At 43.2% G+C, this 14909-nt stretch overlaps 1 protein-coding gene across 2 annotated transcripts in view; it reads right to left on the minus strand.

Annotated features, from left to right (window-relative positions):
• The window catches only part of ADAMTS20 (ADAM metallopeptidase with thrombospondin type 1 motif 20), a 79766-nt gene extending 67511 nt beyond the window's left edge, over window positions 1–12255 (minus strand). Inside the window, exons 1-2 of one of the 2 annotated variants that reach the window (XM_035127996.3) lie at window positions 11817–12255; window positions 10146–10492 (exon numbers count right to left, since the gene is read on the minus strand). In XM_035127996.3, the coding sequence (XP_034983887.3) occupies window positions 10146–10492; window positions 11817–11907 (438 nt within the window). In that variant the 5' untranslated portion in view covers window positions 11908–12255. The remainder of the gene's footprint in view (window positions 1–10145; window positions 10493–11816) is intronic. The other variant, XM_060279614.2, reaches the window with a different exon arrangement.
• Between the last annotated feature and the right edge of the window lie 2654 nt (window positions 12256–14909).

Genomic DNA, 14909 nt, shown 5'->3' on the forward strand with positions numbered 1-14909 from the left:
GATTCCTACTGCTAATGGACCACAGATAACATGAGATTGAGATTGGAGATCACTATGTGATATGTCCCAGAGCCTTTGCCTCAGAGATTCAAGGGCGGTATCATAGCCCAGATGGTACAGAAGAGAAGGTGGCATACCAGTTGAAGTGGCTTTTCTAACCATAATTTTCATCCATGAGCTGGTAAACTCCTCATTGTTTAGGTACGGAAGTAACCCCTTCACTAGGCCAAAGACTGAGATCTTGAGCCAGTATCTCAGGGCAGCCCACCATGCTGTAGTTGATAAAGGACATTCACCTGTTTCTAAAAATAGTATTGCATTTGGAACACAATTTGGAACTTGTAGCAGGGACCAGAGAAACTTTGCCTGGAAACCATCGAACCTGGAGAATGAGCCATTGAACCAGATGTTTGAGATGTAGAGGAGTTGAGAGACAGATTTTGCATTAAATACCTTAATGGCTGGTGGAACATAATGGCCTCCCCTTGTATAAAAGAATCAAAGTATAGCCAGTTTGCTTACCTCCGGCTTTTGATAGGCTGTCTGCCAATGATGTTTCCAGGACTTGGAATGATGGAATAGAAGCCCTAGGTACCGGAAGAATTTGGTCTGCTCTAGTTTGTGACCACCCAGTACCCATTTACTCGGGGAGAATCTCTCCTCAAACACCAGGACTTTTGATTTTTCATAATTGATGGATAACCCATTACCAGAGCAGTAGTCTGAGAATTTCCTTAGTTGGTAGTTCAGGCCAGGTCTGGTTTGGGAGAGGATGGCCGCATCATCTGCATACAACAACTTTCTCGTCCCTATTTTTGGAAGATGGCCATCAGGGTCCATTAAATTTGCCTCTAAGTCATTCAGAAACAAACTGAACAAAGTAGGGGCCAAAATACACCCCTGTCTCACTCCCCTGTCCATCTCAATACCGTCCGAGAGCTGGCCCTGCAACCCACAAATTGCTTCCACAATACAGGGCATTCATAAGATATAGGAGACGTTTATCCTTCAGTACTACGGTAGATGTAATTTGGCAGGCAGGTCCCATAATAGGATCAACGCATATATACAAGAGTGCAGGGCTTTCTGGTGCCAAATCATTATGCTTTTGCAAAATGAGTGTGCAATTTTGTGCATGTACTCATGTATATAATAATACTGTTAGCCTTATAACTTTACTATCTGTTAATATAATCAGTTCAAAATTCTATGAATGAAAAGACTGAATAGATTCTTTGGAATGAATGTGAGCTCTTTAAATATTACCAAAAGAGGAGCAGTTGCTGAAGGCTATCTTAAATAAACAAGACTTAAAACAGGAGAATACAAAATGGCAGAAGAACGTCACATTTCAGGACAGTTTTACTTGTTTGCCTATGGAAGGGATGGCGAACTTCTTGTCTATGAGCCAAATGTAGCTGGGCATGGGACCCTAATAGACCCATTAGGTCATTTCCCCAAAGCCACTTTCACCTACACCCAAAAAGTGATGATGGGGCAGCTTCAGCTTGGACGAAAATGATTTTCAATCTGGTTTCAAGTCTGGTTTGGGGTACTCAAACCGCTTGGTGACTTGTGCTGGGAGAGGAACAGGCAATAAAAATGTTGATCCTCTTTGACATCTTGGTGACTTTTGACACCATCTACCACACTGGGGCTACTGCCAAAGGGGGTACACAAAACTCTTAAATAAATAACTAAATTTATTTGGTAAGTCTTTCTTCCACTTCTTGCTTTCTTGATGACTCATATACTCACATCAGTCGAATTGTACGTATCTTGTCATGCATATATTCCCAGGTCACATAGAGAAGCCTCATCCCCAGACACTTCACAACTTACTGCCAAGAGCTTCATTGGTTTAACTAGTTCCCAGTATGCACAGTAATACTGGTATTCTTACTGCATAGCTGTCAACTTCCGGATTGGACAATAAGGAAGTCGCTTCTGCGCATGTCCGGTGCCGGCTCTACCCGATTTCCGGTGCCCAGAGCGGCACCAGAAATCCGACTTCAGCTGTTATCCCAAATTGCAAAATATCCTGTAAATCCCCTGGATTTATAAGAAAGCAGCTCCTGCCGGCCAGGGAGGCTCCTCAGCTGAGTAAATGTCCCGGCTCTCGGCTGGCTGCTCGCTCACTTGCTGAGTGGTGCCAGAAATCGCCTCTGCGCATGTCCAGACATGCACAGAAGTGACTTCCTGTGCCGGAGGGCTGCCCGTGTCTGCATGTCTGGGCACCAGAAATCGCAGAGGCGATTTCCGGCAGCACTCAGCAAGTGAGTGAGCAGCCAGCCGGGAGCCGGGACATTTACTCAGCTGAGGAGCCTCCCTGGCCGGCAGGTACTGCTTTCTTTAAAATCCGGGAGATTTACGGGATATTTTGCACTTCGGGATAATGGCGGGAAACGGATTTAAATGTGGTTTCCCGCGAAAAATGGGAGGGTTGACAGCTATGTCTTACTGCCTTGCAATGCATGTCATGGAGGCTTAGACCAGTCAATAAGCTACATAAGAAATGTACCATCTCTCCTCAACAATATCAAAACAGCAACAGGAAAATCCTGAGTCCGCTCAGATACCGCAAAGTTCAGTGCCACCTAGGGACATATAATTACATTATTTACTAAGTATACCCCTAAACTATTACTATATAATTGGTTCTTTATGTAAGCACCAGTTAGGCACAATCGCTAACTGAAATACTAAAGGACAAGCAAATTGTTACCCACATATATTCATGTAAAATTATTACATCAACTAGCTTGTTACAGCAGCTTTCTGTCTACAACTACTACTACTTTAATTAAGTCTCAAATAACTCAAACACTAATTCTACTGTATAAAGTGAAAATAGGTATGTAGTTTGTTACATTATAGTGTGCATTATCTAATACTGTTGTGGCTAACAGCTTCAACAACAAAAGTTGTGAAGTTGAAAGCAACTTCACAAACAATCTTTAAAGCAATTCCTAGTACTTTGAGGGGGTTTTGCAATCAAGCGGTTATAAAATTCTGATTCACTGCCCACCAATTCAAAACTGAAACAAAATACTGGTAAACAAAAGGATTCAAGCAAAACATACCATGCAGTAAAGATTATTGTGAAAATGTTTGTAAAATTCTTAATTCTAGAGCAATAATTGTGTTCTAGCAAAAACAGCGAAGAGTTTTATGCTGTTTTAAAGACTAACAGCTTTATTGGGGTATAAGCTTTCATAGACGAAAACCCACCCACTTCATCGTAATGTGTTATCCTTATCTACAGAAAAAAGTCAGTCACAGGTATTCTTTTTCTCATTTAATACAAATATGGAGTTCATCACTGGAGTAATTCCCACCAGTGCCTTTATTCTTATTATTTGATAAAATAACTGCTAATACTTCAGGAAAAAAGAACACCCAGTTGCAGCCAGTCATGTGTAGCAGAAAATTTTCCAATGCTTTTTTCCCCCAAGGTAAATTCTCCATTTTTGAAGTTCCGCAGTAACAATGAATGGGTACGAATTGCAAACAAATATTATGCAATATGGTTAGTTACAAAGTAGTTAGCTTTGTTTACGAAATACAAGTAAAACAAACATGCTGAAATACATAACCTTCTAGGGCAGGGGTTAGCAAACTTTTTCAGCAGGGGGCCGGTCCACTGTCCCTCAGACCTTGTGGGGGGCCGGACTTTTTTTTTTAAATGAACAAATTCCTATGCCCCACAAATAACCCAGAGATGCATTTTAAATAAAAGGACACATTCTACTCATGTAAAAACACCAGGCAGGCCCCACAAATAACCCAGAGATGCATTTTAAATAAAAGGACACAATCTGCTCATGTAAAAACATGCTGATTCCCGGGCCGTCTGCAGGCTGGATTTAGAAGGCTACTGGGCCGCATCCGGCCCCCAGGCCTTAGTTTGGGGACCCCTGTTCTAGGGTCTCAGAACTTTTTCCAATGCAAACTGAAAAGCTACAATACAAATTTACTTAGGAAAAATTTCTAATTCAAAATTATGGACACAGCTGAAAATTGCAATGATTACTAACAATGTGATCCTGACCTATGGTATCACAAACACCATTTAGACATCAATCTTGAGCCCTAACATTTTCTGTAATGGAGAACTACAAAGACACCACAGAACAAAACCTCCTAGCAACCCCCCCCAAAGAAAAACAATAAATATTGCATCTTTTACTAAAGTGGCACCTCCTAGATTTTAAATTATGAAGCCACATCATTGAAAATGTGTTTTCTTGTAGAAAAGTAACTCAGTCATCAAACTCTTATCAATGCTGAAGATTGTATGCTCACTGCTTTTCATGAAGATTGTTTAATAAATAAAGAAATAAATAACTCATACTGTTTTGTCAAAATTGGACAGAATCACAACTGCTGCGGGAGAAATATCCAACTTTCGACGCGGACATGCCACAAATACTATGCCACCTGATTCTAATACCACATTTTCCACCTACTAGATTGTCTGAGGGCATTTTCAGTAGGGCTGTGTCATTTCTATGTTTAGAACATGATCTTACAGGCATCTAGCAGACTATGAGTATTAAATATTTAGCAACAGCAGCAGTAGTGGTAGTAGCACTATAGTCATTTTGAAACTATATAACAAAATGGATCATTCGCCATGCAGTAACCCTTCCTTAAGGTTTGCAGAGTATATCACAAGGACACAAATGAGACCCAGACCTATACAGATCAACCTATGGGTTTTACAAAGGGTGGACCCATAGCGCACAAGGCCCATGTCTTTTTCTGAGTGAACCAAGTGTTTCTGGGTGAATTTTGGAGGTTATAAATTGGGGGGGAATAAATTGAAGATGGCTTTTCCTAGATGATTTGGGAGTGATGGTAAAGTGTTAGACAAATGGAATTAGAGTTATTTGGAGCAAGACCTGTGAGGAAATTAGTTTTGGGTAAATGAATTAAAAGATGAACGGATTTCAGGTAATCTAGGGTGGGATGCAAATGAACTTACTCTGAATAAACTAAATATATAGGGGTTATCCTGATCGAAAATTAGTGGGCTTGCCTTCTGTAACATTTAAATTATACACAAAATTTGCATCCACAGATATAACTTGGCATATGCAGATATTATGCAGATTTGTGTCTATGGGTCTGTGCCCTGTATCTTTCAAGCAACCAGCTTGACATGGACTGCTGATATCTTAACCACACATAGCAGAATTAGATCCACAACATCTGGAACTATGGAAAAGTGAGGCAATATTTGACCATAAAACTGTTTTAATTACAGGTAGATGATTCACCAAATTTCTTGTGTCTGCCAAGGGTAACACCAGATTCCCCAATAATGCCTTTTACATTAGAAAAGGACTGTTTTCCCCACTTTAAATAGTGATTGTTGAAGAAAGACTGTATTGTGGTCAATTGTATACTTCACCCTGCATTTCTTAACAGACTTTGGTGACAACTAAGTTCAATAAGAATTAATATATTTTACCTCTTTGTTTCCTCTCTGGACTATGTTTAAGAGGCCATTTTGATCCACCTGCAGCCACTGAAATCCTCAGCGGACCTGGTTGCCCATTTCTGTAGGAAGCTAAAACTGACCAATGAAGTAAAAGTAAAAGAAAAATATAGAACTTAGAAAAATGTAGCGAGTTTGTGGCGTCTAGAATGAATTCTAAATTATGTCTGCCTGCCTGCAAATGATCAGACACTCTATCCCTCAATGTGCCATTGCACATAACTCCTGTGTCCTTTGGTTACAGCACTGATACATATTTCCATTTTTCCTCTTAGCTCCCTTCTCAGTCATTCCCTTCTAACATCTGCTTGCCAGAAAGTATGCACATTGCATGACTGAATCACATCTTTAAGAAATGTTTCTAGTTAGCCCACAGCATTTATTCAAGAAGTACTTATCATATGCTTAAGACCCCTTCAGTGTGTGTGTGTGTGTGTGTGTGTGTGTGTGTGTGTGTGTGCAAAAACACTTCCATGGTCTCCCTCAGGACTCCCTTGGAGGTTTTTAAGCAGAGGTGGGATGGCCATCTGTCATGGATGCTGTAGCTGAGATTCCTGCAATACAGAGGCCCCTTCCAACTCTACAATTCTATGATTCTACGGTATGAAGAAAATGTTATATACGATGGTATGTTTACACCTGGCAACCTATACATAGATTTTCATTAGATGTGCTTTCCACAGAGGAATTTTGTCATACCTAAAGCAGTGCTTTTAGAAGTGGCCTCTTAACAGTACACCCCTAAACATGACTACTGTACTCAGAAGTAAATGATATTTTGTTAAAAGGGGCTCACTCCCAGATAAGTGCATGTAATGTTGCACACTGGAACCCATAGTGAACAGTAATGAATGTATCTCATTTATTTAAGTTTTAGGTACATATATTTGAGTGAAGGACTGCAGTCATGGTACCTAGACCTTCAGTCTTGCCACTGCTATAAACTATGTTTATTTAAACAGGCTTGGACAAATGCAGAATTCTGATAATATACTCTACTCAAATAACTATATATCAATCAGGCAGATTGCATGCATAGTCAGAATATGTTTGAAATCTTAGCTTATGAACTTCTTGTAGGCTTTTCTAAGTCCTATTTTTTTCTTCCTCTGACATTTACAGTAACGATCCATTGCAGTTCCTCACAAATATGTGAAACTGTGTGACATAATTGTCACCAAATCAATCAAAGGAGCTTCTCATACTTCAACTGCAATAATGAAAAGAACTGTTCTCTAATGTATCAGGGTTTGGCACAAAACGAGGAAAGATTTTCTCACTTGGAATCATTTTTACACTGCTTATTATATATTTATTGATATTACTATAACTAGCCTTCTACAAAATAAGATTGCATCCCCATAACTCCCCAAAAGATGGTGCCACTTGATAATGACGCAACTTGGTTATTGATATTTTGAAGGATTTACAAATGCTGAAGACGTGGATTGGTTTGGATTTAATATCAAACTATGGTTTGGAGCTCTTGCAATCCTGGTTTGTCTGGCTTGGAAATACTTCCTCATTTGGTATGAAAACAGAATGCAGAACACTCATTAAGTAACAAAAGCATAAACATGGGTACTCACGGGAAGAGAGATAGGGTAGAAAAAGATATGTATTCCCTGCCCCAAATCAGTTAGAAGATCCTTCCAAAGCTTGGACCATTTCCGCTAAACATTAGGTGTTAAGTGCTGAACCAATTTAAGACTACCTTTGCCTGGAAGGTACCAATAGATTGAGAGGCCTTTAGAGCAAATATGGGAAATGTGTGGTTCTCCAGATGTTGCTAGACTACAACTCGCATCACCTCTGGCCCTGGAGTGGGAATAGGCAATAAAGATATAGTTTGATTCCTCACAGCGAGGGTTAGAGTCCTGGCTGCCAAGGACCACACCTGTCCTAGGTTTTTCTTGCAGCTTGAAAGTATGCTGAGAAGCTTTCTGCTGCCTTGTGAAAGAAGAACAAGGGTGAGGGGGGGTGTCTGTCATGGGTAGAGGCCATTACCATAGCTGCCAAGTTTTCACTTTTCTCGCGAGGAAGCCTATTCAGCATAAGGGAAAATCCCTGTAAAAAAGGGATAACTTGGCAGCTATGGCCATTACCAACCCTTTAGCATTTCTCCCACCCCAATTTCTCAACTTCTGTATTAAGAAGCATGGAAGGGAGATTACAAGTAGGTTGATAAGAACAGATTTTCTGTGTAGCAGACCCAGGTTTGTCAAATAAAAAGGGTTTCTTCAGTCAAGTTCAAAGCAAGAACAAGCAAGCAATAGGTCCCCTGAGTGAATAAGATGGAGAAATGCTATTGGGTGACAGAGAGAAGGCGGAGCTGCCTCTCTCTTTTCCCAAAATGAAATGGTAATGGTAATGATTATGTTATTTATATGCCACCCATCTGGCTGAGTTGTCCCAGCCACTCTGGGAGGCTTACAACACATTATAAAACTACAGAAAACATCAAACATTTAAAACTTCCCTATACAGGGCTGCTTTCAGATGTTTTATAGAATTCAGATAGTTGTTTATTTCCTTGACATCTGACGGGAGGGTATACCACAGAGTGGGCAAAACTACTGAGAAGGTCCTCTGCCTGGTTCCCTGTAACCTCACTTTTCACAATGAGGGAACTGCCAGAAAGCCCCTGGAGCTGGATCTCAGTGTCCAGGCTGAATGATGGAGGGTGGGGACGCTCCTTCAGGTATACAGGGCCGAAGCCCTTTGGGGCTTTAAAGGTCAGCAGCAACACTTGGAATTCTGCATGGAAATGTACTAGGAGTAATGGATGCTTTAGTTGAGATTCCTGCACTGCAGAGGATTGGACTAGATGAGTCTCTGGGTCCCCCTCCAACTCTACTGTATTAATTCTATGATTCTATTACAGTAAATCTCTTTTTGTTTCCTGATAAGAGGCAACAGTGAAGCTAGAAGATACAACATTATTAAATTTTAACGAATAAGACAAACTGAAACCACAACAGCAATACCTTATTTTGAAGTTACTGTATGCTCATAATGTATCTCTTAGTATGGAGGTTTGCCAAAATGAAATTGAGAAATGGGGGCTGCAATAGTTCTCAGGAAACAAACCAAAGTGGCAAGCCACAAACTTTCGCGTCTTAAATATGCTTAACTCTAGGTCGTGATTGGAAATGCCCTTCAGCAAAGGGCAGGAAGAGATACTAGAACTACTGAAACACATGTATAGATTAAGCACCAATTGCACCATCAATTCTACTTTCTAGGAAATAATAGTAAATAAAATAAAATAAAATCCTAATGTGATTAATACCAATAATAAATAAAGGGGTTTTTTTGTAAATAATATAAATACCATAGCTTTCAATAAAAGAGCCAAATGGTTCTCAGGAAACACTTAAAACATTAGAAAGTCAATCATTTCAACAGGAATTGCACATGATACAACCCAGTCACCCTTTGCATTTACCTCATCACTTTCCATGCATGGGGATTTCCTGCATCTGACCCACCCCCTCTCAGCAGCCCTTTTATGGCCAAAAACTGCACTCACAGGACATTTACACATGCTCAATGGCATATGCTCAATGGACCTCAATGGACACATGCTCAATGGACCTTTCCATAACCCTCTGATTGCCTTAAGTACCATCACAGCAAAACACAGCTGGAAGTCACAGTGGAAATGCCTTTGTAGGTTTAAATGGCTTGCAAAACGTAGTCCATTTGTCTACATACCAGTAAAGTCTTATGTCAAAAAATGTACAACAGTGCAATAGTTTGATCGCACATTCTTTTCAAGATTGCAGCACGCAAAGAGTTTCAGTCTTCAGATCTCAAACAAACTTTCCTTAAATAGAACTTAAAATTTTAGTTAATCTGTTGACATTGCTAAAAGTAGATCTGGACATAAATTAAGTCATAGCTGGAAATATGAAACACGGGCTGAAATTCAAAAGACCTGAGTTATTCCAGCAGCAGATGCTGAATCCACTTTCTTGACATGAATCTGGGCTCAGAAGGGCTAGCTGGCTGTAGAAAGTGCTCAAATATCACACCCATAGACAATGCAGTAACTTTTTAGATAGCAGATAGCACATGGGACCTGAGAGTTCTGATTCCAAGCCCCAGCACAGGCTGTTGCATGGTCTTGGATACATCACTTCTCATCCTTAATTTCCAATCTGTTAAAAAAAATGTGAATAAAGCCTTGCAATTTGCTAGTGGAGAGGAGCACTTCCCCTAGTGAGCAGGATGGACGAAACTTGAAACTTGAAATGAAGTGACACACCGTGTATGCTGCAACAGTTCTTTATAATCCCTTCTGAGTTAAAGTGCCATTGGAAAAGGTATACTACTGAATTCCAGCATCATACTTTGGACAGAGACTGCCAGAATCCCAAACCTCAACACAGTTTTGTTGCATTTTACAAAGATCATGATGTCAGACAGAATGTCATTATGGTAAATGTAGATATTATATATAAACGCCATATATGTATCCTGAAGAATATCATCTCTATTTGAAGCCAACAGCGCTTCAGAATCTCTTTCCTTTATGGTCAGCAACCCATAAAACCTCCACTTCAGCAGCCAGCTCTCCAACAAGTCAGCTCTCTCATTCAGACAAAACAAACTTGAATGAACGAAACACAGTACTTACCAAGCCTCCACAAATGCTGAAGATTGCTGTGTGCATTTCCTGTGCATTAACATGCCCACGGTAGAAGCAGTGGCGCAAATCTGAGGGGGTCGGCCTTTCAGTGGCCCCCACATGTACTTCAATATAGTGAGGAGCGATGAAGCTGGTGTCAGCACTCAGATTCAGCTGGAATACCTGTCCATAGGCACTGAGGCGATAGTGAGTCCTGAAAGGGGTGGGTTCCACACCTGTCGCCATGCTCCTTTTCCTCCTTTTGAAGTGGTGAGTATGAGGAAAAGTTTCTCCAAATTCATTCACCCGCGTAGGTGTCACTATTTCATAGGACGGCAGATGTTTCACCAAAGTCTCTGCAACAAAACAGCAAATGTACACACTTTGAATACGCTGCAGATTCCTGATACAGGCATAGGCCCCATCACAGTCTACTGCCTACCAGAGAAGGCTAGACTTTCTATTCTTTGGGGAAACCAGTGCATTATAATCTGCCCTTTTGAAAGCAGAGAGGTTGAACAAATAATCTGCACATGCACCAACTCCAGATAGGATTGGGGCAAAAGCCCTGGTCAAGCACTCTGCGATCCATTGCCGGTCAGTGTAGACCAGGCATGGCCAAATTTGGGCCTCCAGCTGTTTTGGGACTACAATTACCATCATCCCTGACCACTGGTCCTCTTAGCTAGGGATGATGGGAGTTGTAGTCCCCAAACAGCTGGAGGGCCAAGTTTGGCCATGCCTGGTGTAGATCGTAATAAGCAAAGTTGGCCCAATTGTCCGACTCAATCTTTCGGTTGTCATGGTTTGAAAAAGGTGTACAAACACAAACAATGGCGCAATACATGCATCATCAATATACAAACAAAGGGCAAAAACAATGACTTTTGGTTCACTTATACCTGACCTTCCTAACAATACAATACAGGCTATTTTCTGACTATGCTCCTCCACACCATTTTAAAACTTGAATGATGATAATGTTAAGTCACCATATGAATAAAACCAGTCCAAAATCCCAGGGCTCTTTCCAGCATTCATTGGGTGTTAACTGACTAAAATTTGCTCAGAGTACACATACTAAAAATTAACGAGCCTAAGCTAATCATGCTAATTCAGTGGGCTTACCCTGAGTAAAACTTACTGTAGCTAAGTAACAGTGAAAGTCTGACATATTCCAAAACACATCATATGATATAAAAGTGAGAAAAAGTTATTTCCTCAGGCACTTATTAATTCTGCCGTCCATGCAATAATAACATAAGGGCAGTGTGAACAGGCACTGCTCCTCTTTGCCCATTGAATAACTAACTCCAAACACAACCGCGGACAAATGTCTTTCTTATGGGTGCCTGAAATGTTTTTTTTTTTTTGCTCTGGAGACCAGTGCCCACTGCCCAGCCCCAACCGCGAACCCCGGGCTCTGCCTTCGCCTCAGCGCGCGCCGCGCGTTCTTCCCGCACGTGGGAAGCTCCTTCCCCACGCGCACGCGCGCTCGCCTCACGCCGCTGTCCCTCCTCCTCCGCCACCGCAGCGCCAAAGCCTCGGGTTCCTAGAAAGCGGCTGCTGGCGGAGAGGGGCGTGAGGCGAGTGGCCGGGGACCTCCGGGGCTTTTCGCGCGGGTGCCCGAGCCCGGGCGGGCACGCTCTTCACCCGGCCGGCTCTTTTTTCCCCTTTTACCTTGCTTGGGGTGCAGGCGGGCTTCCCACGTCCTGGCGACGAGCAGAGCGGCGAGGTACAGCAGCCGCGCCAACCCCTCCGGACCCCGCATGGTTCCGCCTGCCTCTCCCTCTCCAGGGAAGCGCCTCCGGCGCCGCTCCTTGCTGCCTCAGCGGCGGCTGCTACTACTGCAGCCGCCCGCCGGCTGGGCCGACCTCGGACGGCGCGGGTCCCTCATGTTCCCGCGGCGCACGCCCTGCGCCCGCCGCCGCGTCTCCTCCTCCTCCTCCGCCGCCTCTTCCTCTCCGCCCCGGCGTCCCCGCTCGCCTGGGACTTATTCGCGAAAGGCAATGCTGCCGGCTCGGCGCGCCCCGCTGCTGCTGCCTCTTGCTGCCGCCGCCTCCCCTCCACGTTCGCTCCCTCCAGAGCTGCTGCTGCTGCCGCCGCCTCACTCTTTCCTGCCGCGCAAGGAGGAAAGGGTGCCAGCTTCGCGGACTCTCCGGCCACCCCGGGACCCCCGACATCAAAGACTCTGCCCGCCCCCTTGGGGCAGGGACCTGACCAGCGATTGGAGGAGTCGCGGCGGCGGCGGCGGCGCTACCGACTCGCTCGCGCTCAGCTCCCTCTCGCACACGGAGCAGGCTCGAGGTTGCGCGGTTGGCTTGCCGGAGGCGGATCGCGGAAAGAAACCGTCCCTGTAAAGCAAGGGCAGTCGGCGGGCGGTTATTTATTCCTGCTATAGGTAGCCTCAGGACAATAGAAAGGGACCCGTTGCAAAAATCCACCTAGAGAGTTCTGGGAAAGAAAGCACGAGAAATCGAATCCCAGTTGGGTTCTAGGCTTGCCATATTTCGAAAAGTTAAAAACCAGGGCACCACGAAAGTTTTTAGGAAGAGTATCCCGAAATTGTTGAACTCTTTTTTTAAAAAAAAGAAATTGTTGAGCTTTTTAAAAGGGAAAGACATGAAAAAACCCCATGATTTTTCGATTGACTTTCCTAAACTCCAGGGCAAAGCACCACTTTTGAGAAATTCCCCCCAAATGTCAATTCCGCCTTTGAAATCCCAGTACAGTGCTACCTCGGGTTAATAATTTAATTCGTTCTGGAGGTCTGTTCTTAACCTGAAACTGTTCTTAACCTGAAGCACCACTTTAGCTAATGGTGCCTCCTGCGGCCGCCACGCCGCCGGAGCACAATTTCTGTTCTCATCCTGAAGCAAAGTTCTTAACCCGAGGTACAGTACTGTACTATTTCTGGGTTAGCGGAGTCTGTAACCTGAAGCATCTGTAACCCGAGGTACCACTGTAGTGTGCAGATGTATGGCAGTCCTAAACCCATAGAAGGCAGCCAGAACAAACCACCAAAGTAAGGCAGCAAGTCTCACTGGACTGGGCAAAGATGCTTAGGGAGGAGAAGGGGCTGCACTCTAGGTTGATACTTGTCTGCTACTGGATTTTTTATTTTAAAAAAACACTAGGTGCTGGGGCCTGGATTCAGTGGTGTCCTGATATCTGTAAGTTGTGTGGCATTGGCTCAGAAGCCACAGCCATCCTTCCAAGAGTCTGCAAGGCAGAGTTGTGGGAAGCAGTTGTGGGAAGCCTTTTATCTAATTGGCTCTCATTTGTTTTTTAATGCCTCAAACTGATAGTCCTCAAAATATTGCACACCTCCAAGAGGAAGTATGGCATCAATTATCTTGCGATGGGATAGGATACGTTGGGCTGAATCCAGGTTTTCCCTCCCCCACCCCCAATAAATTATCACCACTGTGATGATGCCACCAAAGCCTGTATACCTTTCAGGGAAAATAAACAACTGCAACGACTTCTTCATTTAAAAGCAGAGTCAGTTAAGACTATGACAATACACAGTGCTTCCTTCCAATAATCAAGAATAAATAATCATAGAATTGTAGAGTTGGTGGGGACTCTGAGAGTCATCTGGTCCAACCCCCTGCAGTGCAGGGATCTCAACTAAAGCATCCATGAAGATGGTCATCCAACCTCTGCTTAAAAACCTCTTGGGAAGGAGAGGCCACCACCTCCCAAGGGAGTCCATTCCTCTCTTGAACAGTGGTCACTGTAAGAAAGTTCTTCCTGATGTTTAGTCGGAATCTCCTTTCTTGTATCTTGAATCCATTGGATTGAGTCCTACCCTCCAGAGCAGGAGAAAGCAGCTTGCTCCGCCTTCCATGTGACAGCCCTTTCAATATTTGAAGATGGCTATCATATATTGCAAACTAGTGATGCTTGTTCAATGGAGTTTTATGGAAGAATGTTCTGAAATGAGGGCTCTTGTCTATAACCCTTTGCTGCCAGGTAGAAAGGACCAGTTTTAACTGATACCCTAAAATAAAAGATATCTCATGAATGTGTTATCTTCAGTGATGCACAGCTGTTAGAATATAATCTTTGGATTGCCCATGATTTTCATATCCCACCTTTTACCAATTAAGAATTAACCTAAGGCAAGTAACTATGCACACAACGTGGATTAATATTCTCAAACCTTTAGCATTAAACCATTGACACTTTTTCTTATACTGCTCCAGAAAACTTGAAACAGAAAAGTTTTTGCCAGGTGGTTCAGACTATTGGGCTAGGTCGGGAATGGAAGACCCTTTGGTTTGTGGACCTAGTTTGGTTGCTAGGTCTCTCAATCTGTTTCCCAGCATTTGCCGTTGACTTGGATGAGGATGAAATCTGTGTCCACCCAGTTCAACAGTGTTGATCTGCTGAAGGGCAGGGACGGTCTGACTTTCATCTCCATTGTGGTATTAACCTCCATGCCTCACATACAACAATTGGGAAGACACCACTCCCCTCCTATTTACGTGAATCATATGATGAATGATGAATGATTGTTCATCCTCATTGTGGCACACTGAACAGGAAGGGTAAAACCTCCCCATTGCACCACAGTAGGGATCAAAACTGGACCTTCAAGGGATCCACACCAATCAGCTGAGGAGCAGGGAGCTTCACTTTTCATTCCTATCCCAGTGCATGGCCTCCCTGCCCACCTTGTTGTGTTAGGCATTAATATCAGGTCTTTCCCACTAGATGATCCTCCCAGGGAGGGGGAATTACAGGTGTGGTGCAGCTACCAAGGAG

This window comes from Zootoca vivipara, chromosome 9 (genome assembly GCF_965207765.1).
Source record: "Zootoca vivipara chromosome 9, rZooViv2.hap1.1, whole genome shotgun sequence".
NCBI lineage: Eukaryota > Metazoa > Chordata > Lepidosauria > Squamata > Lacertidae > Zootoca > Zootoca vivipara.